Source organism: Brassica rapa, chromosome A09 (assembly GCF_000309985.2).
Source record: "Brassica rapa cultivar Chiifu-401-42 chromosome A09, CAAS_Brap_v3.01, whole genome shotgun sequence".
Taxonomy (NCBI): Eukaryota; Viridiplantae; Streptophyta; class Magnoliopsida; order Brassicales; family Brassicaceae; genus Brassica; species Brassica rapa.
Genome location: NC_024803.2, coordinates 4,863,460 through 4,888,241, shown reverse-complemented (window position 1 = coordinate 4,888,241; position 24,782 = coordinate 4,863,460). Strand labels below are relative to the sequence as shown.

General features: G+C 32.2%; 5 protein-coding genes across 10 annotated transcripts; 3 read left to right on the top strand and 2 right to left on the bottom strand.

Moving 5' to 3' along the window:
- Nucleotides 1–2,135: 2,135 nt before the first annotated feature.
- LOC103837570 lies at nucleotides 2,136–2,860 on the top strand. Its single transcript, XM_009113928.3, has one exon. It carries the CDS (start codon nucleotides 2,247–2,249, stop codon nucleotides 2,682–2,684), a length of 438 nt encoding a protein of 145 aa, XP_009112176.1. The 5' UTR covers nucleotides 2,136–2,246; the 3' UTR covers nucleotides 2,685–2,860.
- Nucleotides 2,861–3,211: 351 nt separating this feature from the next.
- LOC103837569 (ras-related protein RABA4a) lies at nucleotides 3,212–4,912 on the bottom strand. Its single transcript, XM_009113926.2, has 2 exons — nucleotides 4,591–4,912; nucleotides 3,212–3,829 (listed from the first exon to the last, which is right to left on the bottom strand). The coding sequence occupies exons 1-2, from the start codon at nucleotides 4,827–4,829 to the stop codon at nucleotides 3,391–3,393; spliced, it is 678 nt and encodes a 225-aa protein (XP_009112174.1). The 5' UTR covers nucleotides 4,830–4,912; the 3' UTR covers nucleotides 3,212–3,390.
- Nucleotides 4,913–8,726: 3,814 nt separating this feature from the next.
- LOC103837568 (transcription factor TGA1) lies at nucleotides 8,727–17,170 on the bottom strand. 3 transcript variants are annotated; one of them, XM_033280366.1, is made up of 9 exons: nucleotides 12,134–17,170; nucleotides 10,651–10,839; nucleotides 10,480–10,551; nucleotides 10,356–10,415; nucleotides 10,172–10,249; nucleotides 9,931–10,003; nucleotides 9,593–9,864; nucleotides 9,214–9,441; nucleotides 8,737–9,126 (listed from the first exon to the last, which is right to left on the bottom strand). In XM_033280366.1, exons 2-9 carry the CDS (start codon nucleotides 10,819–10,821, stop codon nucleotides 8,974–8,976), a joined length of 1,107 nt encoding a protein of 368 aa, XP_033136257.1. In that variant the 5' UTR covers nucleotides 10,822–10,839; nucleotides 12,134–17,170; the 3' UTR covers nucleotides 8,737–8,973. The 3 variants fall into 3 exon arrangements, with proteins under 3 accessions (XP_033136254.1, XP_033136257.1, XP_033136255.1); XM_033280363.1 differs by having other exon boundaries at nucleotides 8,727–9,126; nucleotides 9,593–10,003; nucleotides 12,134–15,686; XM_033280364.1 differs by having other exon boundaries at nucleotides 9,593–10,003; nucleotides 10,651–10,832.
- A 236-nt stretch (nucleotides 17,171–17,406) lies between these two features.
- Nucleotides 17,407–18,620, top strand: LOC103837567. The gene has a single exon (XM_009113924.3). It carries the CDS (start codon nucleotides 18,237–18,239, stop codon nucleotides 18,456–18,458), a length of 222 nt encoding a protein of 73 aa, XP_009112172.1. The 5' UTR covers nucleotides 17,407–18,236; the 3' UTR covers nucleotides 18,459–18,620.
- Nucleotides 18,621–20,413: 1,793 nt separating this feature from the next.
- LOC103838187 lies at nucleotides 20,414–24,586 on the top strand. 4 transcript variants are annotated; one of them, XM_033281405.1, is made up of 10 exons: nucleotides 20,414–22,313; nucleotides 22,409–22,682; nucleotides 22,766–22,856; nucleotides 22,967–23,070; nucleotides 23,160–23,241; nucleotides 23,332–23,449; nucleotides 23,528–23,685; nucleotides 23,755–23,869; nucleotides 23,957–24,136; nucleotides 24,218–24,586. In XM_033281405.1, the coding sequence occupies exons 1-10, from the start codon at nucleotides 22,170–22,172 to the stop codon at nucleotides 24,407–24,409; spliced, it is 1,458 nt and encodes a 485-aa protein (XP_033137296.1). In that variant the 5' UTR covers nucleotides 20,414–22,169; the 3' UTR covers nucleotides 24,410–24,586. The 4 variants fall into 4 exon arrangements, with proteins under 4 accessions (XP_033137296.1, XP_033137295.1, XP_033137294.1 ...); XM_033281404.1 differs by having other exon boundaries at nucleotides 24,215–24,586; XM_033281403.1 differs by having other exon boundaries at nucleotides 23,755–24,136.
- The last annotated feature ends 196 nt before the right edge of the window (nucleotides 24,587–24,782 follow it).

The following is a 24,782-nucleotide window of genomic DNA, read 5'->3' as shown; positions in this document are numbered from 1 at the left end:
TTATGCTTATTCATTTTAAATGATTTATTATTGTATATATAAAAGTGTAAGATATGTTAATTTTTAGACATGTATTATATAGTTTGTTAATTTTAAGCCGTTCTATCATCATATTATATTTTAAATAAATAGTTTATATTTACGAAAATAAAATTTATAAATTTATCAATTGAATATAATTTTATCATATTTATTTTAGTATAATAATTATATTTTAACGTGATCATGACTATAAAAGTAGATAAAATAGGATATAATTTATTTATTTTCATTTCTGTACGATAACTTAAAATACATTAAGTTATTGTTTAAATATTTTTACACAGATTTATTAGAATTTTAAAAATATAATATATAAATATATATATTATATTTAAAATGAAAATATATTATGATTAAAGTAGTTACAAAGATTTTATATTATTAACTTTAAAGAAATACATGTTAATTTTTATACATGTATTATATAGTTTGATAATGTTAACCCATCTTACCAACATATTATATTTTATTTTTGAACATAAATATTTTATAATTACGAAAATAAAATATATAAATATATAAATTTAATACAATTTTATTAAATTTAGCTCAATATAATAATTTTATTTAGCTCAATATAATAATTTTATTTTAATATGATTGATTATGATTATATAATAAATAAAATATAATAAACTTTTTTATTTTTCATTTTATATAACTGAATATATTAATGTATAATAATATTTTAAACTAATTTCGAAATTAGTGAAAATCTGTAAATATAATTTCGAAAATGAAGATCTTGTAAAAATCTTTTCAAACAGATTTGTTAGACTTTTAAAATAAATATATTTATATTTAAAATGAAAAGATATCAAAAGATATTATGATTAAAATATTTTAAAAATTCTATTTATTATTAGTCTGAATTAAAATGTAGTATGAATTTCTATGAATAGGTCCATTAGGTCCATTTTAAAAAAAATCACACATAAATCAATGTTGTAACTTCTGTTTTAATATATAAGATTGATGAAAGCTAAGTTGTTTATTGACAAGTATAGTTGACAAAAAAAAGACGAGTATATTTCTTTTCTATCCAAACATTTTCTATCCAAACATTTTTATTAAAATGATCGAGTAAAGTAAGGATCTGACTGGTTCAACCGCAGCGGTTGCGGTTGTGGTTGCGGGAGTTTGCGGATGCGGGTGGTTGCGGTTTCTAGCGGTTTTAAGAGATTTGTACGACTGGTTCTGCGGTTAGAAATTGGTGCGTTTGCGGGATACTTATGACTGGTTAACTACCAAATGCAGCAACGGTTAAATAATAAATTAACAATATTTACATTTTATACAATTATAAAAATATCAAAAATAATAATATTATAATAAATATAAAAGTTATATTTAGAAAGTTATACTTTAAATTTTTTTTAAATTATAGAAAATAATTTTATTTTAAAGTTTTATAATATTAATTAAAATATAATAGATATATTTTAGCATTTTTATAATTCTAATTTAATTTTTTATTGAATATTTTTATTTTTGTATTTATATTATTTTGGAAAAAAAAAGAAATTTTTTTTATCCTCCCGCAACCGCCCGCAACCGCAAACGCTAGCTGGAACCAGCTTTTGAATTTATGAAGTTCCGAGCGATTTGGAACGGTTTGAAGCGGTTTGAGCGATTGTTGCAAAACGCCAACAACCGCTACCAACCGCAAAAGCTGCGTTTGCGGGTGGTAGCGGGAAAACCAGTCATACCCTAAAAAGATTAGATACCACAATAAATCAAAATTAACTATAAGAATTGATGAAAGCTAAGTTGTTTATTGACAAAGTATATTTCTTTTCTATCCAAACATTTTCGACAGTATCAGAATAATGAATGATACACAATGTTCAGATTATATCAGAATAATCAACAATCATTTTCTTCAGTTTGACTGGAAAAAAACAATCGTTCTTAATTATATCGTGTTAACTTATTAAATAACCAATCATTTTAGTTTATTGACGTAAAATGAAAATTATAAGTGGGTCCTTTACACGTCAAAGCTATGTGTGTTTCTGCGAAAGCCTTGTCAGTATAGCGAAACGTTAATGAACTTTCTTTGGTTATACCGACGTTGAAGCACACGAGGCAACACCACACAAACTTAGGCACGCACGTGCACGTTCGTGTGTGTATATATATATATTACCTAACATATAGACCTCTCAAAGTGGTAAAGAGAAGACTAAGAAGAAGAAGAGAAAATGGAGTGCAGAAAACACAAGCACCAAGGCAATAGAGGAGTATGCCCTTCTTGTTTAAGGGACAAACTCTCTCGCTTACCAAATACCACGACGTCGTACTACGTCACCAACCGATCTACTTCCTCATCCACCACCGTTTCCTCTTCTCCGTCGTCGCCGGTAAAGGAACTCCACCGGAGAGCTGGCTCCATGTCGATGTCGTTCGCGGTGAGGGAAGCGTTGAGTGGTCAGCTGGTTGAAGGACTGAAGAAAAGCAGATCTATGGCTCATGTTCCCAGGGATTCTTATATCGTTAGGTCATCCAAGAAGGCAACGGAGAAATTAAAACCCACCACGGTGAAGAAGACTGGATTCTGGAAGAAGTTGCTTCACCTGAAAGGGAAGGGCGGTGGTGCCGACGTCGGAGGGTTGGTTGCTTCACGGCAAAGAGTGTATTAATTTAGTATTTTTAGAATTTTCTTTTTGACGTGTACAGCTACAGATTTGAAATAACTAAAAATAATGCTATATACGTAAAAGATACGTAACGCTATGAAATTTCCTGGCATTTGACCAACCAATCCGTGATTTTCTATCAAATCTTGGAAGTATTCAATTTACTTTTCTTCTCTTGATATCTACCTAATTACTCATCTCACGCGTCATGTTGTTCTTTATTGGATTACAAGTATAACAAATCCTTGATGTAGAGACATATCAAAGTTTTACAGAAAAACGTATGATATATACTTGTCTACAAAATTAAATTTGCTTTCCTTTCTCACTCAGCTTTCACCAATCTTTTAACAGTTTTCATTATCTAGAACATCATCAGCGTCCGTGTTCCACTGACCTGCTGGTCACTGATATATAGGCTGGTTCTCTTGGTCGCTAATATATAGATAGGACGAGCAATCAAGTTTGGCAAAGAAGAGAGCGAGAGTGAAGTTCGAGTTCATTTGTTGTCGTTCCAGGACATGGTGGGATTTGGTTTTGTTTATTGTGAATGAAGTTATAACACTAATTCGTTTTAGTTGGATTCAATCCCAAAACACCTCACAAAAGCTGCTAATGAAGCAGTCAACAAATAATAACGACTCTGGATAGTAGAAACATACCAACCAGAATCTAAAACTATGTTTTAAGAACTTGAATTCGTTATAATCTACGAGTTACAACACATGTTACTCTTTGCTGGTATCACCTGACCAGGACCTGGAACAATATCAATCTTCTTACCAGCAAGCGACCCATGTTGTTCTTCTTCACTCACAGCAAGACTTTTCTTGTTCACAATGTTGAAAATCTCGTTCAGGACCGTTGAGAAAGCACTCTCAACATTGGTTGCGTTAAACGCAGACGTCTCCAAGAAGAATAAACCTTCTTTCTCAGCAAACTCTTTAGCGTCTTCGGTTGGGATAGCTCTTTGGTCTTCAAGATCTGACTTGTTCCCTATAAGGATGATCACAATGTTCTTGTCGGCATGAGCACGCAACTCTTCTAGCCATCTTGGAATGTGATCAAAGGTTTGGCGTCTGGTTATGTCGTAAACCAACATCGCCCCAACCGCTCCTCGGTAATATGCGCTTGTTACCGCTCTGTATCTGTTCCATCGATACAAAAGAAACCAAAGTCACAACATATATGCTATAAAGACGCTCTATAATAAAAATGTATTTTATTTATAACCTTTAACAAGCATGAGATTAGGGGACTAGGATACTATAGTGCAAACTACTAAGTGGATTATTCTAGACTGTTAGGCTAATAATTAACGGCAATGACGTTTAAGGGCTGAGATTAATGCCATAAAATTTGTTGATTACAGTAATTATATAAATCTTGATGGACGCCACATTCGAAATTCTTTTTAGGTTTAAGAATACCATATGTATCAAATTAGATATCGTTATAGTTTTCTCACGCAAATTAAGAAAATCATTAAAAAAATTATATATCATTCATTGTTTTTCTTAATTTAGTTAGAGGTAAAACACAAACAAACGATTTTTGTAACAAAATTTTACACCTGTAAATATTAAATACGGGATCTTAAGGTATTCACATAATTAACAAGTACAACTTATTTGTAGCAATTTCTTTAGTTTTTTTTTTCTTAGCATTTTTCACGTTTAAAGTTTTTTGTACAAAGTTGAACCAAGCTGACTACTAGTCTGCATAAGCCTAGTACATAAGAATCACTTTGACGTCTAACACAAAAGCATATAAACTATTCACCTTCCTAATTGCTGCAATTCATCTTCAGATCCCAACAAACGAGTTACTATCTATCGGATCCATGACTAGAATCGTATAAGCTCTAAAGTTCAAGCAAAAAAAGTTACAGAGAAGTTAGTGAGATTACCGTTCTTGGCCGGCGGTATCCCAGATCTGAGCCTTAACGCTCTTGTGATCGATAACAAGCGTCCGAGTCTGGAACTCGACGCCTATAGTAGCCTTCGAATCCAAACTGAACTCGTCCCTCGCGTATCGAGCAAGTATCTGCGACTTCCCAACCGCAGAATCGCCGATCAGAACCACTTTGAACACGTAGTCTATCTTCTGCGACGGGTCTCCGTAACCTCCTCCTCCACCACTCGCCATATTCAATCCTCTGCTTCAAACTTTTTCAACTAGAGCCTTTACCCTAAAGAGAGCTTTTGGAAATTTTAAACGCAGAGAGATCTGATACGGTCGTCTACGTCACTGTCAACTATTGGTCAATATTTTTAATATTATTATTTGTGACGTGTTTTAATATGCATCGTTAGATTCTGGCGGTGGGATTTGACAGATGGATAATTTATCTTTCTGTCAGGCGAATGTTTTTGGGTAAGGCTAGTTAGCGATAATGTAATTAAGAAAAATAGTTGTTTTGACTGCACATGCGGACCTAATTTTTTTGTGAACATTTATTAGTTTATTTTTTATTAATTCAAAACCCAAAATGCTAATTTTTTATTTATATTTTTTTTTTAAATTAAATAAAACATCAAATTATTTATATATGACAAATATTTTTATTTATACAAATATTTTTTATTAATATTTAATTATAAATAATTTCATATCTTAATTTTCAATTTTTATAATAGAAAAATATTATTTCAAGATAACAATACAATATATAAGATAACAACACAATATAATAAGAATTATCTTATTATAATATATACAAAAATTATATTTTTATATGATAATTTCTTATTTATATTTTTTTAAAAATTAAATAAAACATCAAATTATTTATATATGACAAATATTTTTATTTATACAAATGCTTTTTTATTAATATTTAATTATAAATAATTCATATCTTAATTTTCAATTTTTATGAAAAATATTATTTCAAGATAACAATACAATATATAAGATAACAACACAATATAATAAGAATTATCTTATTATAATATATACAGAAATTATCTTTTTATATGATAATTTCTTATTTATATTTTTTAAAAAATTAAATAAAACATCAAATTATTTATATATGACAAATATTTTTATTTATACAAATGCTTTTTTATTAATATTTAATTATAAATAATTTCATATCTTTATTTTCAATTTTTATAATAGAAAAATATTATTTCAATATAACAATACAATATATAAGATAACAACACAATATAATAAGAATTATCTTATTATAATATATACAGAAATTATCTTTTTATTTTTAAATATCTTTTTAGATTTTGGATAATTCTTAGTTTTAATCACTTATATTATTAAAAAATCAAATTCGTTTTTATTTTTTATTAATTTATGTATTTAATTTATTAAGGGTATAATTGATATTAACCACTCTAACTGTTAACGTGAGAGTTCTGTTGCAAAAATTTACTTCGTAAATAATAGTATAGATAGATACAAGGGTTAACTCGCAATTAACTGAAAGGTTTCGCCACTTTAAATTGGACCCTAACAGCTAGTGCTGAGCATTCTCGTTTTCAGGTTCGGGCCGAGCTTCTATTTTTACAAAACCCCAAAGTGGAACCGTATTACAAATCATTTGGGTTTGGTTTGGGTTTAAAGCCCAAAATACCGAAAAATCCCAAAAACATGAATTAAACCCGGAAAACCCAAAAAAATATTCTAGTTATTCGGATTTGTTAAGATATTTTTTATTTATAAATTATATTTTATATGTATTAAAATTAAAAATAATTATTTTTTCAATATATTCAAAAAAAATTCGGGTAACCGTTCGGTTCTCAGTTCGGTCTCGGTTCGGTTTTGGTTTTTTGATTTAGAAATATAGGAACCGTTCAGGTTTTTGTAATTTTCGGTTGGGTTTCGGTCTCGAATTTTTTGGTTCGGTTCCGGTTCGGTTTTCGGATAATATGCCCATGACTACTAACAGCAGAACATTTCCAACCGATGATACTATTTTAGTGTCAAAGTCACTATTTTAGTACTAAATTTTTTGGTGTTTCTAACCACAACACCAAATATTACTGTGAACAAAATATTATTCATTATTATATTATTAAACAAGATTCTATTAGTTTTTAATAGTTTAGTAGAATATTTATTATTTTATAACTACAAGATATTATTAACTAATATTAAAATTGTAAATAAAAGTTATTTAGTCTTATGAGTAATAAGTTCCCTGATTATTAGATATTTTTAGATATATATTTAGGCTTATGTTTTAAAAGTTATGTTGTTGTATGCAATTTTTACCTTTTAGTTTTAATTTTGTAATTTAAATTTCATGTGTTTGAATTAAACTTTTTTATGTATTTTAAAACTACTTTTTATATTTTTCATATAAATCAATATTTTATATTAAATAAATGTTAAAGATAACAAAAGAAATATGGTATATTTATTTTTATTAAAATATCAAATCTAATTATAAAATAATACTATAAGTGAAATACAATCAAATATAATTAAACAATATTTTTTAGTCAAATAATATTGAAGTAAAAAAAGTTTTGAAAAATTTTTTTTTGTCATTGCTACAGTATAACACAAAATATAATGTGACACTGTAGTAAGGAAGAGAATCACACCAAAATAGCGTTGTTTTTGCCGTACGGTTAAAGAGAGAAATCATCAAATGTTGCACTATAATAGTGTTTACTTAAGGTCAACTGGGATATAACAAAATAGCCCGGATATGATTATTATATGTCGTTTTTTTTTCTCAGGCGAAAGTTTTTGGTATTTGATAATGTAATTTCAGATAATACTAAACTATGACCGGTCGTAAATACTCGTTACTCGGCTTATACTCGCTACTCTCCCTATTTTCGTCTTAATTTTTCTAATTATTCGTCATTATCAAATAGTATAATTTAGATATTTGCAAGTATAAAACAAGTAATAAGTATAAAAAAGTTTCCTAACTCGATTTGTATTACCGGTTACTTGCATATAGAAAACAGTTTTGCTGTTATGAAAAGAAAAAAATACTCTTATATCGAAAGATTCTTGTTTTGTTTATTCTTTTTGTTTACAGTACGCACAAATACTTGAATTAGATTTCTCATAACTTTTTTAGTAGAATAAACAAAATAAATTTTCATGTCTATTTCTAGAATATTGTTTAGTATATAATTCATAAATACTCGTAAATATTTATAAGTAACTCACAAATACTCTCAAGTAACAAGTAATATAGCAAAATAAATAACTTGCAAATAACTCATTTTTGATTAAATAGTCTAAATAACAAGTATTCATTTTTAGTAAATCTAAATTATTCGTATAAGTCAAGTATCAAGTATACCAAAAATTGCAAGTAACCAATTTGTGCGCGAAGGTCCAAATCAAAATTAATTGAAAGATGGAAAGCAGGGGAATGGCATCCACAAGAAGAAAGAGACCGACCATCAGAAGATGGCAGGTTGTCAAGCAGATTTTGCAGCTTCAGCTGCTTCTGCTGCAGCCTCTTCTTCTTGAAGCTTCTTGAGAGAAGGAGGTGGTCTCACAAGTCACAACAATGCTCTTCTTCCATTGCCAGTCAAGTTATTTAGAAAACCTCTTCCCTATGACCTATCTCTTCTTCTATCTCCCTCTCTCTCCTCACCATCAATATCCTCGCTACCTATAATACCAACACACAACCAAAACAGCATACATCTTTAGCACCATAACAGGGAGGGATAGAGGTGAAGCTAAAAAGCCAAGAAAGTTAGACAATTTAGTTTCATCGAAAGTGACTCTACTCTACTGCACTTGCCACTTAAAACGACCAGACACGACATTACACAAAGTTCGCGACTTATTGGGTTTAGAAAAAAATTAGAGTAATGACGCATATGAAAAATATTAAAAATGTTTACCGTCTAATTTATTATTATTTTTACTATGCATTTTTCAATAACTAGCAATCATATTCATCAATTCAAAGATTTTCAATTAATGTTTTTAAAAATTATACAACTTATTAAAATCAATTACTAAAAATGCTTTAGAAATATAGAAAATCAATCATGAACAAAAGTTGATCTAACAGATATTTCTTTTGGAATGAGAAAGAGTAGCTAAATTGTTTAGTTTTTTTTCTAAATACAGTACTGGAGTTGTACATAATAATAATCCCTTGACACATAATTCTTTTATATTTACAACTTTTTCAATACATGGTTTTCAAATTTTATGATTCCCGCAGAATTAAAAAAAATAAGTATCAGCAGCAACCCCCATTTTATTATTATGAATAATCCTCTGTTTTACAAAATGCACTCATCTTCATTCTTGTTGTTTTGTATCCAAGAACTCAAATCTAAGTTGGTTCACGATGTCTAGTTGCCCAACTCGAGCTCAACGCTCTAAGCCGTTGAAAATACTCACCAAGAGCCAACAACCCTCGAGCCGCTTGTCGTGTAGTCAAGATCCTATGCATTTGTTGCAACGTCTCATGTCTCAAATGATCAGCCTAATAAACAATAGAAACAATTCAATGAAACTAGTACTACTGTCTTAAAATGTTGTTTTGATTATTAAAGCTAGTATAATCTTTGACCTGATTAACAAAGCTGACCGAAGCTTCTGCTCTCTCCATTGCAGAATTCACCTGAGGAATGTAATTTCCTTCACCTAGTCGTCCACCTGCAACACAATCCGCAAGGGTGTGTTGTAGCTTCTCCATTCCTTGAGATAAAGCGTCTTCTGCTTGCTGGCAAGATTGTCTTAGGTTACATACATCTAGAATCTGCTGATCCGTCATGACATCAAAATGTGGCAAAAGAACCTGCAAAATAAAGATTTAAAAACATTGTATTAGATACGTCAAAAATTGGAAGAGGTATTAAATAATATATCCGTTTATCACTAATTGATTTTAGGTTAACACATTATTATAGTTGTGTTATTTTGATTGTTCTTTGTTACTTGTTTTCTACCTTGATAAGATCCGAGGGTCGAAAGCCGCCAATCCATAGGAAAAAACGTTCTGCAGAAGTTCTCCACATCCCTGACATGACGAAGAAAACATCCTCTTTTGCAGCAGCTGATTTCATCCGGAAAAGATCAAAATAATGTTTCATGGCGATTTCAACAAGCAAACGAAGCTCCACATCGCCGACGTGTCCTTGCAAAACAGTTCTTAGTTCGCATATCTGTTTGTTCTGTTCTTCAATCCATTGTCCATACTCCATCTCAAATGCAGCAATCCCTGTTTTAATCTTGACGTTCAAGTTTTGATTCTTGTCAAGAATACTACCCTGTTCTTGATACAGACCTGGATTCATGTTTTCCGAGAAACCTAGAGAAGTAGTAGTACTAGTATCTATGCCATTCCCAACGTAGAATCCCTGTTATCATCCAACTTTCTATCAGAATTATGGAAGTCGAAAGAAATATATTTTTTAATGACTAAGAGGTTTTGGACCGTACATTGTTAGACTATATTAAACAAACTCATTTGGAGAGTAGAACCCTCACAGCAAGATTTAAAATAAAAATTTGGTTTATTAACTAACCTGTTGTCTAGCACGATCGAGTTCTTGCTCTAACTGTATTAGCTTCAATCTGCTTGTTTCTAGCTGCTGAACATAAGCCTACAAATAAACAAAGAAAAAAAAATCTCCCGTTGAATAAACAAATTGAAACGAGATCAAAACATTATTTTCTAAGGAAGTAAATAGTGTTATAAACTTTTCATACCTTCTTGCGCAAGCGACTTTTCTTGGCAGCTTCGCGGTTCTGCGCAAGCCGTCTCTTTATCTGTAACAATATTAAGATTCAGCATATACGCTGAAATAAAACTGATAGAAGCATTAGTAGTTACCTTATCAGGATGTCTGGACGTGGAAGTTTCTTGATCAAAGATGAGGGGAGTTCCATGGGAAGTATCCTCTGACTAGAGAAAAATAAGGTCGAGAAATGAAAGCTTTTTAGATTTTAAGAAACAAGAACGTTTGTCATTAAGAGATAGAAGAACAATGAAGCAAAAAGGTACCATGTTGTTGTCTAGTTTCTGATTATTCGGTATTATAATGTGGCTTGGGGTGTTGATATTCCCATTGCCAATATTGCTCTTGAAAGTTTCTCCCCACATACCAAATTGATGGAGAGGCTCGTATATATTAACTCTTCTCGGTGGCACGAAATGTGTTGATGTTGAATTCATGCTTCTCTCAACTGCAAACTAAGAAGATGCAATGTTTTTAAAACAATGTGTGATAGCATATAGTTTAGGTCTCAACCAAAAGTTAGATCACACAGAGTCAAATAAATAGTAAAAGTTGTGATGCTTCTCCATAAAAACTATTTCAATCCTCAAAAAAAAAAACAGGACCAGTAACATAACCACTTTATATTCCAGCGATATGTTTATACAAAGACAAAGAAAAATCGTAGAGAGCATGAAGATTCTCTAAGAACTCGGAGAAGACCAAAAGATAACAAGAGTAACATATGTTGCAGGGACAGCTAAAAGAACATAAAGGTTAGAGCACCTCCAACGAGGGTTCTTCCCATTGGAGTTCTTAAGATATGTACTATGTATATATCTATGTATGTATATATTATATAGGTATAAATATTTGTGGAATCCACAACTTTTGTGAAACCCCATAAACAAAGGTTCTTAAAGATTATTAAAATCTCATTTTAAGAACCTTTGTCTATGGGATTCCACAAAAATTGTAGACCCCACAAATACTTATACCTATATAATATATACATAGATATATACATAATACATATTTTAAGAACTCCAATGGAAAGAACCCCCATTGGAAGTGTTCTTATAAACTTTAAGTAACGTTCCCATCACTCAATTTTGCATCCTCCTACAATCCCTGACATCCACCTAGCTATAAAAACAAAATACTGAAACTTGCCTACCCGAAAAAAAAAAAACTTATCCTCAATAGTGTTTGGAAGGTGATACGAGATAAAGATCATAAGCAGAATAAACGCTTCAGAAGTCAAGTTTCCACTTATTGAGAATGTCACTTTATTTCAGCATCAGTAAAGGTGGACCAACAACTTAACAACAAGATTAACAGTTAAATTTTCATCCACTGGTTTACAAAACGTTTGTACGAAAACATAGAAGAAAGGTGAAATAAAAGAACAAGAGATTGCATCAGAAAAGCAAACACAAATCATGAAGCCAGCACACACATAATCCACAAGTGCAGACAGATTGAAACTTCTCAAATACAATACAGTTCTTGAGCATATTCGAATCAGTACCAGCTTCAATTCCAAGCAACCCACAAAAAAATATTGAAACAAACCTAATCAAAACAACTAATAAGATAACAAAAATGGTGTTAGACTTTTAAGTGCTAACAAGATTAGAATGAAACAAATTAGTCAACGCCGTGAAGTCTTTGACTTTTCACTTCTTGTTTTTTTTCCATCTCCCTCGCTTACACTACGGAGAAAACAAAATCTATAGATCGGCTAAGAACAGAGATCTAAAGCCTTACCTTCTGATGGTTACTCGCATCAAGGAGGTGACTTGAAGAAGGCCAACGTTTGTCGCGAAAACCATGAAAGAAGGAAGATATTTAGCGACAAGATCGGACGTAACGCCCACAAGTTCGGAGTTCGAATCCAACCGTAAACAGAAGGGGTTTTAAAAGCTCTTGTTTGTGTCTCAGGAACTCAGGTCTCATCATCTCGAAGAAGTAAAAGAAGAGGAATCATGCGAGAACACGACAACTTTAAATGAGACTTTTGACGTTGTTATTTAAATATTTCCCAACGTCAGAATATAAATTAACAATATACAATATGTAATAAATTAACAATATACAATATGTATTTTTATTTAATTTTGTCCAATAATGTAGCTATGTTAAGTCAATACCAACTATTACATGTTTCTATAGTATTTTTCCTCAACTTTTAATTAATAAAAAGACTATACCATTTTATTGCGTATATTTTTGTTTGGATTGGTGTGAGAAGAAGAAAATAAAACTGTTTTCCGCACTAAGCAAAACTTATCAGAGAAATGAAAAATTAGCGAATTAATATGTATAATTCGAATCTTAATATTCATCAAATGAATGTGATTAAATTAAAAATAAATTTCTTATTCGTTTTATTTTTCAGTTGTCATATGTCTCCACTACCTCTCGCTGATGTGCGCACCAGGTAGATCCATTTTTTAATTCTCTTTAAATTCTCCTTTTTATCCATTTTTCTATACAGTTTTGGTTAGCTGTTACATGATGTACTGTATCATGATATAATATTAATTAACGTCTTAAAGCAAGTAAGCGAACGACAAGCACGACTTCTTCGAAACAATCAACGTTTATTTTAATCTTAAGCTTAAAAATATTAAATCAATTTTTCTTTCTGAATCAACTGCATTTAGCAGCTAACCCAATTTGTATTAATTAGTGGAATATACTAAGTTAGTATTGTGATGTAAATATGGACTTTTAAAAAAAAAAAAAAGTAAAGTAAATATGGTAACATTAATTCATATTTTCTTGTTAATACTAAAAAATCTTAGCGGTCGAGTACGAGTATAATTTATTTTAATATACTGGGTTATAGCCTTTGGGAGTCCAGACAGGCTAGATTGGTAGGGTTAATTGGGTGAAGGAATCACCTAAATAATATATTGCAACTTTGAATTGATGTATTAAAAGTTAAACATATTGGCCCTTCGAGCTCCACGGGAGACATTATGCATTTTTATCTATTATTAAAAATTATTGCTTGGTTGTATAGTCCTGAAGACATAATTAATGAAAAGTTAACATGTCTCGTTGATTCCCACAGTTAGCTTTTGGACCATAACCCATCATCACATATTGATTGTATCTAGCTTAGGAGTTAGACCTAATCAACTGAGATTTTTAGTAGTCTATACATTTTTAGAAGTCTATACAGTTATGTATACTTGCGTGAAATGACGAAATATAGTAACCATTTTGTTTAGGTACTTTACTCCTTAGTTGAATAATTGATGTTCTATAATTTGACTCTGTATTGAAAGGATTACTATTCTAGAGTGTAATTAATGCATTTTGTTCTTAAAATAAAATAAAATTAAAATATAAAACATGACTGGAAGAATTTTACTGAAAATAAATTAAACATTAAACTAATTAAAAACAAAAAAAAAATTCTAAATGAAAGCATGTGTTTATTATTTTTATGTGAAAACTAAAACATCAATTTTGTAAATACAGAAGAAATATTAATCAAAATAATGCATATGGCATTCAGGGTTACAATCAATACATGACGTGAGATGTTTCATGGACATGCATATGCACAGAGAACGAAGATAAATTCCACAAATTAGGTACAATAAAGACGAGTAATATTTTTTTTTAAATTATAATGCATGATCTAATATATTGGATTGTCTAGTAGGAGGAAACTAACTACAACAGGATAAGTTTAAAAAGTAATAACATGTTAAATAATTTGATCGTTTTCTTAAACTTCGATCGTGCAAATGATTTGTGTGAAAAGCTAACGCTACAATTCACATGAGGGTGGCTTTTAGACGTATGAGCGAGCCATGATGGATGAAAGGTATTGGTGAATTTTAGTTTAACTCTATCCACGTATTAATATACAGCAATATTTATTGACGAAAAATATAATATCATAAAAACGAGAAGATAGCAAAAGAGACTTCACGTAAGCTTTTGCCTATTTGTAGAATTATTCTCCAAGTGCCATCTTATAAAGTGGTTTGCCACCACGAGTGGCTACCTCGTGTTTGGATTTTCAGTCTTTCTTTTTTGAACTTGATTTTCAGTCTTTCTTGTTCATATTTTTCGCATAAACGAGGTTTATTTAGCAATAAGATACTTCTTCGTGTATCTAATACATGATGATACCGTTTAAATGACTAAATAGAAGTGATAAACTAATCGTTGATCTGGACTATCAAAGCCACTTCACAATAACTGAGAACTATTGGTACATTTGCACTTGCTTCACTGATGATGGTTATATCAGCTACAAAACTCGATATTAGGCGACAGACACCGCTATTAATGTATATAACTGCAAACAATAAATTAGTAAAATTATTAGTTTAGTACTGACAAGAGCTAGCATGACTAAATCATTGATTTGTAAATAGAATCTTGCTTTCGCGTACCGTATGAATTAATTAAAGATCAGTGATGTAGTGAGTACATGTTGATAAAGTTGGATTCATGGAATGGCACATGCATAAGCCTAATGGAGATACAAACTTTACCAATGGGATAATTAACAAAATATATGAAATCAAATACCAATTTTTTATTAAATATGTATTTTAGAGAGATTAGAGAACTTAGAAGTAAAGCAACATTTGGCCCCCATCATTGGACCATATCTGATTTGTTATATGATAGTATAATTTATTCTTTAATTTATTAAAAGGATTTTGTAGTATAATATAGTGATTATGATAGATCGACATGTGTGCTCATGTATATGCATATAAACAGTGTTCATTGAGCGTTTTGGGTCATTGTTTGCGTCATACGACCATGTAACTTTTTTAAAAAAGACAATGTAATCAGGCGCTTTTATATTCTTAGATTTATTATCTCAAAACCTTATTAATTTATTTTTATACCAAATTATATTTCTCATCTTTTTTTATATCTGATTCTTTGTTAAAAGAGTTATTCGAGAAGAGATTCTCGAAAAAAGAGAGAGGCTACCCAGTAAATTAGTAATGAATTAATAAATAATAATTCAGGGAAAAAAATATTTCAGGGGGTTCATGCCTAGGGCTCGGAAATGTCTTCACATGGTAGAAGTAGATCCACTTATCCATTTAGGTATACAGGTGTAATAAGTTGGGTATTACAGTGAATATATTAGATAAATATTCGATGTTAATATAATATCGGCAACTATACTTGTTTTACAATGGAGATTAGACTCCTAATAGTCGACGAAACAAAAAACAAAGACTCCTAATCGTGTATGCCTTTGGCCTGTTCACCTACCAAAAAAATTCGTGCAAGTACTTGTCATCTAAGCATTCTGTATATATTTTCAGAAATATATGCTCCATTTTGAAATATCCTTTCTCCGTTTCACAAAGAGTTTAACTTAAGGGGGTAATTCAACTGAGAGTTTGATAAATCAACTGATATTCAAACATGAATTTCAAAAACTTATTTAAAATCTACTGTTATTGAACTTAACATTTCGTAGAGTACTTTAAAATCCATTGTTATTGCAAATATTTTAAGTTGTGGAGTTTTAAAGTTTTGAGGTGATTTTAGGGTGTTTGGGTGGAGTTTCTTAGTTAAAAAATTAAAACTCAGATCCTATGGTCTTAGGTTATATTCTAGAGTGGTTTAACAAAAATCACCTAAATCTCTGCAATTTATAGAAATCATCTCAAACTCCATTAAAAGTTAAATCATTTCAAATGTTATATTGAATACACCTCCTTAGATTTTTTCACATATTAAGAAACTGATTGAAATGCATTTATGTTTTTATTAATATTATCTATTTAACCAATAGTATTTTAGATAAATAAATTTATTTATAAAATCAATGCAATCTACAATTAATATATATTGAGCTAAAACTAAGTATAAATTGTATTGAAATTGTAGAATGACATTTTTTATGTAACAAGAAAAAATGCTAAAATGACAATTAATATGAAACAAATGGAATATTTACAAATATTCAGAAATAGCTAATATGTGATAGATTGATAGCCCAGATTTATGGTTCAGTCTTCGGAGTCACAAGTCTAGAAAAATCATATTCTCTCTTTTTTTCTTTCTTTGAAAAACACTTAGAGAGCAAGAAACATGATCATGTATTAGATTCAAGAAAGGGTATTATAGCGTGATCATAACCGTTTACTCCATGCATGAAATGGAATAGTAAATAATGTATAGACATAATCGTTTACTCCAGACAATGTCTTGTTTCCTTTGGTTGTTTTGGCTACTACTAGTATCCGTGCAGCAGTAGGACGCTCGGGTTTGCTGTTTTTTTTGTATGTTCATTTCCAGAGGGTTAGTTTTTTCGTGATCCGCTTTCTCCGTATGAGTTTTCGGTTCAAAAGATGTATACGATCACGGAAGATCAGGTTTGGGACCGACAATCTTTGAGTCTACTTTTCGAATGACGGTATCGTCGCGTGGAAGTTTTCTCTCGTGCATCGATGGTGCATATATCTAGTTTGGTAGTACACTCGTGCTTTGATTCTCTGAGTTGGTTTGTGTTGGGATGGGTTGTTGGAAGCTGCAGTAACTGTAGCTTCTAAATTTGAGAGCATTTATCTTTTGGTAGCTCGTGGCAACCGGTTACTTTATCTTCGGCCTTCCGACCTTGTTTAGTCATAACTCGTTTCGTTGTTTAGCTAGTAAATAGGATGGCCAATCTTTTTTGGTTTTATCTTATTGTTTATCCGTTTGTTTAGTTTCAATTTTGTATTCCGTTAATAGTTTTTTGACAATTTAAGAATTGGTATAATATTTAATATTTTACCAAAAAAAATAAAAAAAATGAGAAAACAGTAGAAATGATGTGAGGCTCTTCAACGGATTAGGCCACATATTATAACGTTGGAAACAATAGTATAGATTATTGGCTATTATAAAAAAAATAAAAATAAAAATAAAAGAAAGACCATTATTGGCTATTTGGGCTTGAAGCAATTTAGGCCTAAGAGCATGAGCATCAGTGAACCCCCTTTGGGGTTCACCTTCTTAATTTTTTATTATTAAAGTTTTTCTTTTTTTTATTTTGATTTTTTTTTTTTAAAAAAAAAAAAAAAAAAAAATTGACCAATCGCGGGCCGCCACGTGTCGTGGGGCCCGCGCTACAGTGATGAACTTTAGGAGAGAGGGTATCATGCAGAAGAGGTGAGAAGGGGTGAGTTCATCACTTTTGCTTTTTTTAATATTTTTTTTTTCTCGTAAAACGTGTGAACCTCCCTCTTGAACCTCTAATGCTCTTGCTCTAAAGAGCTTAATACATCTGTCTTTTCAATAACCGAAGAGTGTCACATTGTCAGGTTTTGACCCATAGTTTTAAGTTTAAATCTGAGACTAAAATTAATATATTTAGGGGATTCACATATAATATTTATAATTTTATGTTAATATAGTTTTTCTTCTTCTTTTTGATGGTCTGATTGGCTGATACAGAGATCTTGATAATCGTTGCCTAATACATTTCTAAACTGAAATATGTTAATCTTGCAAATATTATACGAAAAGTTTAATTTGACAAACCCTATATTGAAAAGAATAGGAACATCAAGCCTTGATTTGTTTTAATTTTATAGTTCTAAACGATAAGCGCTAATTGATTTAAAAGAATTTTTCTGATTTCCTTGAAAAAAAAAAATACAGTAAAACCGCCTATGCCTACCTTTACACAAAACCCACAGCTACCAACAGATTCGGCGCGATTTAAAAACCATTAACGAAATTTTATATTAATAAGAGAAATATTGACTCAACCTTATCCAATCACGTCAAAGCAGTATAAATAAACAAACGTTGGACTGTCTACTGATATATATAACCCGAGAGAATAAATAACCGAAAGCGATAGAGATCATTTGATTCAATGTCGGACATAGCGATATTAGTGGTGGAGGAGTATGAGCGGAGGGTGAGACAGCCGGAGGATTCGAAGGCGGCGACGGTGGACTTTGATTGGTGGAAGAAACTTCCCGGGAAGATGATGACCATAGGAGTCGACGAGAAGAAGATAGAAAGTTTCATGAAGAAGTTTGAGGCCAAGTCTCAGTTTGCTATTGCCATCTCACATGGCGTTTTCTCTGCTTGAAACCAGTTTGTTTATAGCTAATCTCGTTTCTTTATCACTGCTTTGTGCTTTCCTTTTCCTTTGGGAGTTTTATGTAAAAAAGTAAATATCTGAATTAACCAAATGTAATAGTCTGTTTGTTTATTTAAACAAGTAAAAATGTTGCCTAACTATGTTTACATATTTAAATTTTATATGATTAGTACCAACCAGCTCAACACAGCCCAAACTAATATTCTAGTGAGCCTGTGTTGTGTTCATCACGGAACTATATATGTAATTAGCCTACTAGGTAATAAGCTTCTAAAGATGGTGACAATCTGTGTGTTTTGTGAAAATATCAAATATGAATAAAGAACTTTCAACAAAACTGAAGATTACCGGTCGAGTCTGCTGAGATCTTACTATATTCCGAATTTAAGTTTAGAAATAAACTTAACGAGCCATGAATTAAACGAAGTAAAAAGTTGTTTTGGACCACATATAATGACCAAAACGAATGTTCATTTTGGGCCTTCATATCATTAATGGGTTGATTTCGTATTAGGGCGCCGAAATCTAGCATTCAGACCCAGAGCAGAATACTGTAGCTTTAAGATAGTTTATCAGAAGCAAACGAAAATAAAAGGTGGATGTGATAGAAGCATTGCATCATGTGGATTTGTCCCCGTTGAATCATTATTATCATCGTCGTCGTGTCGATAAAATTTCGAAGTCATCCCAAACAAGTTATGATTTCTCACATACTAAGGCCATTGTCAACTTAATAAAAAAAAGTGTGATAATTTTGAATAGAGGTAAAGAATAGTAATTCAACTAGTTTTCTGTAATTTTTTCTTTTCTTTTAGCTAAAAAATCTAACTACTATTTTAGAAATTAATGTGTAATCTGTTAACCTTTGAAAAGTAGTGACTCCCGGAACTCTTGTTTTCTAAATGCGATTTTTATATCCAAAAACCAGAAGAAAAACACTCGTGAGATGTCAATTTTTTTAGCATCTCCAACATAATGGACATACAAACATACACTGGACACGATATGATGCAGTTTGGTTTCATGGTAGACAAATCAATTTCAATCCAACAAACCAAGTAGTATAACACTAGACCCTAGACATATGAAACGTGGCGAGACATCGTCCTAGTCCTTTTGTTAACCCGGACTTTTCAAACATGTTTTTTCTATTATTTGGTATAAAGATTTTGACTTTCACTCTTACATGTTCAAAAACTAGTTTGGGATTTGATATAAAAAAAATCGTGTATATGTATAATCGTCTGGAATATCATTTTACTGATAGTCCGTGGATTGAGTTACTGAACGTTCGTGGATTCAGTTCTTAATAAACCTTCAAATGTATGCGATTGTGGACTTCGTTTAAAATCCGAATTGTGTGTATGAACATTTATTTGACTAGCTGTGATGTTCTCATGGTCACATAATGACAATTAATGTAATTTAACGAACCATAATTGAATAAATAAAAAAAACGATAATAGAAATTAATTGTAACGGGATAAATAAAACTTACGCGCTGCATGACTGAGAGTAAGTTGAATACCGTTCAAAAATAATACAAAAAGTCAAGCATTAACAAATTTATTACTACATTTTTCGTTAACCAATGACCGTTATTTTATTTTTAGTACCTACTACTATATACTTTGTCTCGCTTGTATTCATATGCTATAGCGTCGGAGTTGACATTTGCCCTACTTTATGGACGTGATGATTGTCCAATGTCACATTGGACACTTATAATGCCCATTTGATTCCCAAATTCGTAAACTATAACCTAATTTATTGATTCAAAACGTTATTATAGGATCCAAATCCTACTTAAAGTCGATTATGCCCATTAATAATGGATATCATATCAATTTGTGTATGCATAAAAAGAGTTTTTACCTTTTCAAAATTACGAAATCAGTAGAGAAAATAGTGGGGGAGGGGGGGGGGGGGGGGGGGGGGGGGGGCGTAGCTACTGATGAAAAGGCCTGTCCTGTCGTGCCTATGAAAGAACGCATTATACACTCCAACTTTCTTTTTCTTTCTCGACTAGTGGATCTTGTATCTATATTTTTTTCCTAAGCATGTTAGTTATGGTCTTGTATATAGTATATACAGATATACTAATCTCATAATTTACACTTACCTTTGGAACCGTGCATCTGATGGGAATCGATATTTAGCTACAGGTTTATTTTATAGAATATCTTAATTAATTAGCAGGGATAATTTCTGTTAATATAAAATAATTACCTATATATTTTATGGGAAGATAATTACCTTTGACTGTGTATACTACTGATAATTTTCAACTGAGAAAATAATTTGAGCTCCAGATTTTTAGTCATAAACTAGTTTTTAATTTGTATGACGTAGTTACAGATTGAATATGGATAGATTCATGTTCATAGTTAGATATAATATATATTATATACTTATATGTGTGATGATCAAGTAATCAACGTGGAACATCACTGTAAAACAACAAACCTAATTTAAAAAAAAAAAGCAACAACAAACCTGCTTTTTTTTCTTTTTTTTCATTGTCTCTCTTGTTGCGATATAACTGTTTGCCCTTAAATAGTCTATAAATCTTTGGGTAATTATTTTGATTTCCAGTCTCTAGAAGGAAATATAAATATAGTTTTGTTTTCACAAAAATCTAGGGCTGTTCAATATGGTAAAACCGAACCGTACCGAACCGAACCGAACCGAAATAGACAATATGATTTGGTTTTGGTATATACCATATAAATCGAATGGATATAATTTTATAAAAACTGTAGGATTTGGATATGGTTTGGTATATAACCGAATAAACCGATGAAAAGGCCTGTCCTGTCGTGCCTATGAAAGAACGCATTATACACTCCAACTTTCTTTTTCTTTCTCGACTAGTGGATCTTGTATCTATATTTTTTTCCTAAGCATGTTAGTTATGGTCTTGTATATAGTATATACAGATATACTAATCTCATAATTTACACTTACCTTTGGAACCGTGCATCTGATGGGAATCGATATTTAGCTACAGGTCTATTTTATAGAATATCTTAATTAATTAGCAGGGATAATTTCTGTTAATATAAAATAATTACCTATATATTTTATGGGAAGATAATTACCTTTGACTGTGTATACTACTGATAATTTTCAACTGAGAAAATAATTTGAGCTCCAGATTTTTAGTCATAAACTAGTTTTTAATTTGTATGACGTAGTTACAGATTGAATATGGATAGATTCATGTTCATAGTTAGATATCTATAATAATAAAGTGGAGTTTTCTCCCACCACAAGCTTCCACGTTCTTTTTTTTGATGTGGGCATATGTCGCCACGTGTCGACGCTCAATTGGTTACTTCTTTTTTTTATTTTTTTTTTCTATTATTTGGTTTGGGCTCTTGTGAATGTGGCCCATCTTAAAACACGATCTTCGTCTTCGTCTTCTCCCTTCTCATTCTCCAACGCGAGGCGCAGAGATTCAGTCTGTTCAGTATCCATAACGCATCCTCTTTCAATAACTCTGCAGCTTAACTCCACCTCACCTCTTTTAATCCACTCCTTCCACTTCAATTGTTCAATCAATTCCCCTCTTCGTATTCCATCGTACCTGGCTTAATCCTCACCTATAAATACGACATCTCACCATCTTGCAATGCACACCTCAGATCCGACGAAATTTAGCAGTAAACTCTTTTCTAGCAACCGATTTCGATTCCGATGGCGTTCACTCTTCTTAACGACTTGAGAGCCGGCCGATGCTCCAATACTGCCGAGGTCCGTCTGCTGAGGCTTTGGGAGGCTAGGAATATCAACAAAGGCGGAGAGCTTATGAGTCTTGACATGTTGCTCATCGATGAGAACGTGAGATCCATTTTTTATCTTCTAAAACCTCTTAATAGTTTTTTTTAAATTAATTTTCTATAGATTCTGATGTTTTATCTTCATTTCTCCATCAGTCTACTGTCGTGCACGGAACTGTCTCTGCCCTTCTCCAGCTTAGGTTCAGACAGCGTATGACCGAGGGATCTGTATACACACTAAGCGGCTTCGATGTGACGCGTAGCAGCCCGAAATACCGGCTATCCGATGCGCCTGTTGCCATTCGTTTCAATGATGGCACCGAATTTGAAAAGCTAGCAACGACATCTCGGAGGATACCCTCGGAGCACTTCCGTTTCCGACCGTACGACCAGATACTTGGACTAGCAAACACTGGGAGACAACTCCCCGGTATGTAGTAATTTTGTTATTTTATTATGGCCGTTGTTTACTTATGTCTTGCTCTAACATTTTCCCAATCCATACTATGTCAGACATAATGGGAGAGCTCAGTGCCATTAGGAGCACCATAGCGGACCGAATCCATGGGGCTCAGCGCGTAATGCTAAACTTGCGTCTTGGAAGGTATTTTCAAAATTTTGAATTCCATTTGTTATACTTTAAAACTCTAACGTATCACTGACTCACTTTTTTCTAACATCGTTTATATGAACCGATACTACTGTATGTGTTAGTATCTTTGGCTCCTTGGCCCTTTCATTCCATAACAAGCTCGATGGGTACGGAAGAGAGCCAAGGATCGTTGTTGTAACAGCCGTGAATCCTAAGTTGGTTTCTGGTGAGTTTTCGTGCTGTCATGCAGAGGTTTTTTTTTTTTTTTTGGTTTTGTTGTAATAAACTTATATAAGGTCCCATGTGTTTTTGCAGGAAAGTTATATTTGAATGGTACTTCTGCGACACGTATTTTTTTTTACTCCGAAACTGCTGTTGGAGCGGATGCATTTGCCAGGCAAGCATCCTTTTCCTTATTTGATAACGCAAATTTGACTTTTTTTGCTATTGATTTGTCATAATCGTTTACATGTTATTATCTTCGCAGATTGCCAACTGGTGATACAGACCAGTCAGGGTCTTCATCAAAGGTGGTTCACGCACAGAAGATTGAACCCATGACGGTTTCAGAGCTTAACCAATTTATTTTCACCGCCGATCCTCAGGTTTTTTTGTTCACATGTTCTTTATTTTACTCCTTCCTAGACTGCGCTTAAGATTGTGATTTTCTCTTGATTTGACAGATAATTGAGTTCCTCTGTACAGCCAAGGTGACTGAGATTCAGCTTGATGAGGGTTGGTGTTACATTGGATGCTCCACTTGCTCCAAGAAACTCATCCGAGAGGAGACTTCATTCACATGCGTCCCATGCAATGAAACCAATGCTGTGGCTAAACTGAAGTAAATTATTTTTGCTTGGTGCGTCTTGGTGTCTGTAAAAAAGTACTAAATTTCATTCCAATCCGACAGGTATCGTGTGATTCTCTCCGTGTCAGATGACACTGGTTCAGCAGCTTTCCTTGGTTTTGATGAAGAGGTTGCTAGCCTGACTCATGTTCTTGCTTCTGATGCTGCACAGATCGTGGTATGCCCGCTAATCGACCTCTACGTTTTGAGCGTGAAATGTTTTATTGTATACTTAGTTTACTTATATTTTTCCTACACATTGCAGGGGATAGGTACTAATGCCCAAGTTGACATCGACCTACCTCGCTCGCTCGCTAATCTGGTGGGGAGTACCTACACTTTCCAGCTCAGGTTAAAGGACTTCAATTTTGGTCCAAATCACCGAAGCTTTACCATATCTCGCATTTTCCCCGCACGTGATCTTGCGCCAAAGCCAACTTTTTCTGTGAGTGTACCTGAGTTCTCTTTATTTGTAAGTGACGCTCATATATTGATCTCATATAAAACTATCGGGTGTTGCTAGCAGGAGGGTGGCGAGGATACCGATCAATCTCTCCCCCAATCTGTGGCAACAGGATTAGATGTCAGAGCTGGTATCATAAACAGTGTTGCAGATCAGCTCACCAAAGCTGGTGGTGCACGTCTAGCACATGAAGCAGTAGCATCGGGTGAAGACGCTGGGGAAGCAACTGCACGTAAGAAAGCACGTGTGGAATGAGTGCTAGCTTGGAACCCAAACAACCACGATTAGCCTATGTCATTCTCTGTTTTTTCATATCTGGATTTGCTTTTTTTTTACTTTAGTTTCTGCTTTTTTTTTTTAAAAGTCTTTGCTATGTCATTTTCCAAATATTTCTTAATGAAAACCTATGGGTCGTGGTTGTCCTAATTCCTATTTCTCATGTGCCTAGCATTAATTATTTATTATAGATTATTGTAGATTTAGTTATGTAGAGTTTGAACAAGCTAACTTAACCAGTGTATGAACCATCGTCCTTTATTTTTTTCAGAGTTCTAATGTAAAAGAATATGTTAACCAACTTAAAACATTTGTTTACGTCATGTTAACAAGGTAAATAAAGAACTATTAA

What these genes read in the sequence shown, in the direction of transcription:
- LOC103837570 (XM_009113928.3), top strand. Translation starts at nt 2,247, where the DNA reads ATGGAGTGCAGAAAACACAAGCACCAAGGCAATAGAGGAGTATGCCCT.
- LOC103837569 (XM_009113926.2), bottom strand. Translation starts at nt 4,829, where the DNA reads ATGGCGAGTGGTGGAGGAGGAGGTTACGGAGACCCGTCGCAGAAGATA. An exon ending in GATACCGCCGGCCAAGAACG is followed by an intron (nt 3,830 to 4,590) that starts GTAATCTCACTA and finishes TCGATGGAACAG; the next exon opens with ATACAGAGCGGTAACAAGCG.
- LOC103837568 (XM_033280364.1), bottom strand. Translation starts at nt 10,821, where the DNA reads ATGAATTCAACATCAACACATTTCGTGCCACCGAGAAGAGTTAATATA. An exon ending in TCGATCGTGCTAGACAACAG is followed by an intron (nt 10,004 to 10,171) that starts GTTAGTTAATAA and finishes GGATGATAACAG; the next exon opens with GGATTCTACGTTGGGAATGG. An exon ending in GACCCTCGGATCTTATCAAG is followed by an intron (nt 9,442 to 9,592) that starts GTAGAAAACAAG and finishes TTTATTTTGCAG; the next exon opens with GTTCTTTTGCCACATTTTGA.
- LOC103837567 (XM_009113924.3), top strand. Translation starts at nt 18,237, where the DNA reads ATGTCGGACATAGCGATATTAGTGGTGGAGGAGTATGAGCGGAGGGTG.
- LOC103838187 (XM_033281402.1), top strand. Translation starts at nt 22,170, where the DNA reads ATGGCGTTCACTCTTCTTAACGACTTGAGAGCCGGCCGATGCTCCAAT. An exon ending in GAATCCTAAGTTGGTTTCTG is followed by an intron (nt 23,071 to 23,159) that starts GTGAGTTTTCGT and finishes GTGTTTTTGCAG; the next exon opens with GAAAGTTATATTTGAATGGT. An exon ending in CGCCAAAGCCAACTTTTTCT is followed by an intron (nt 24,137 to 24,214) that starts GTGAGTGTACCT and finishes GGGTGTTGCTAG; the next exon opens with CAGGAGGGTGGCGAGGATAC.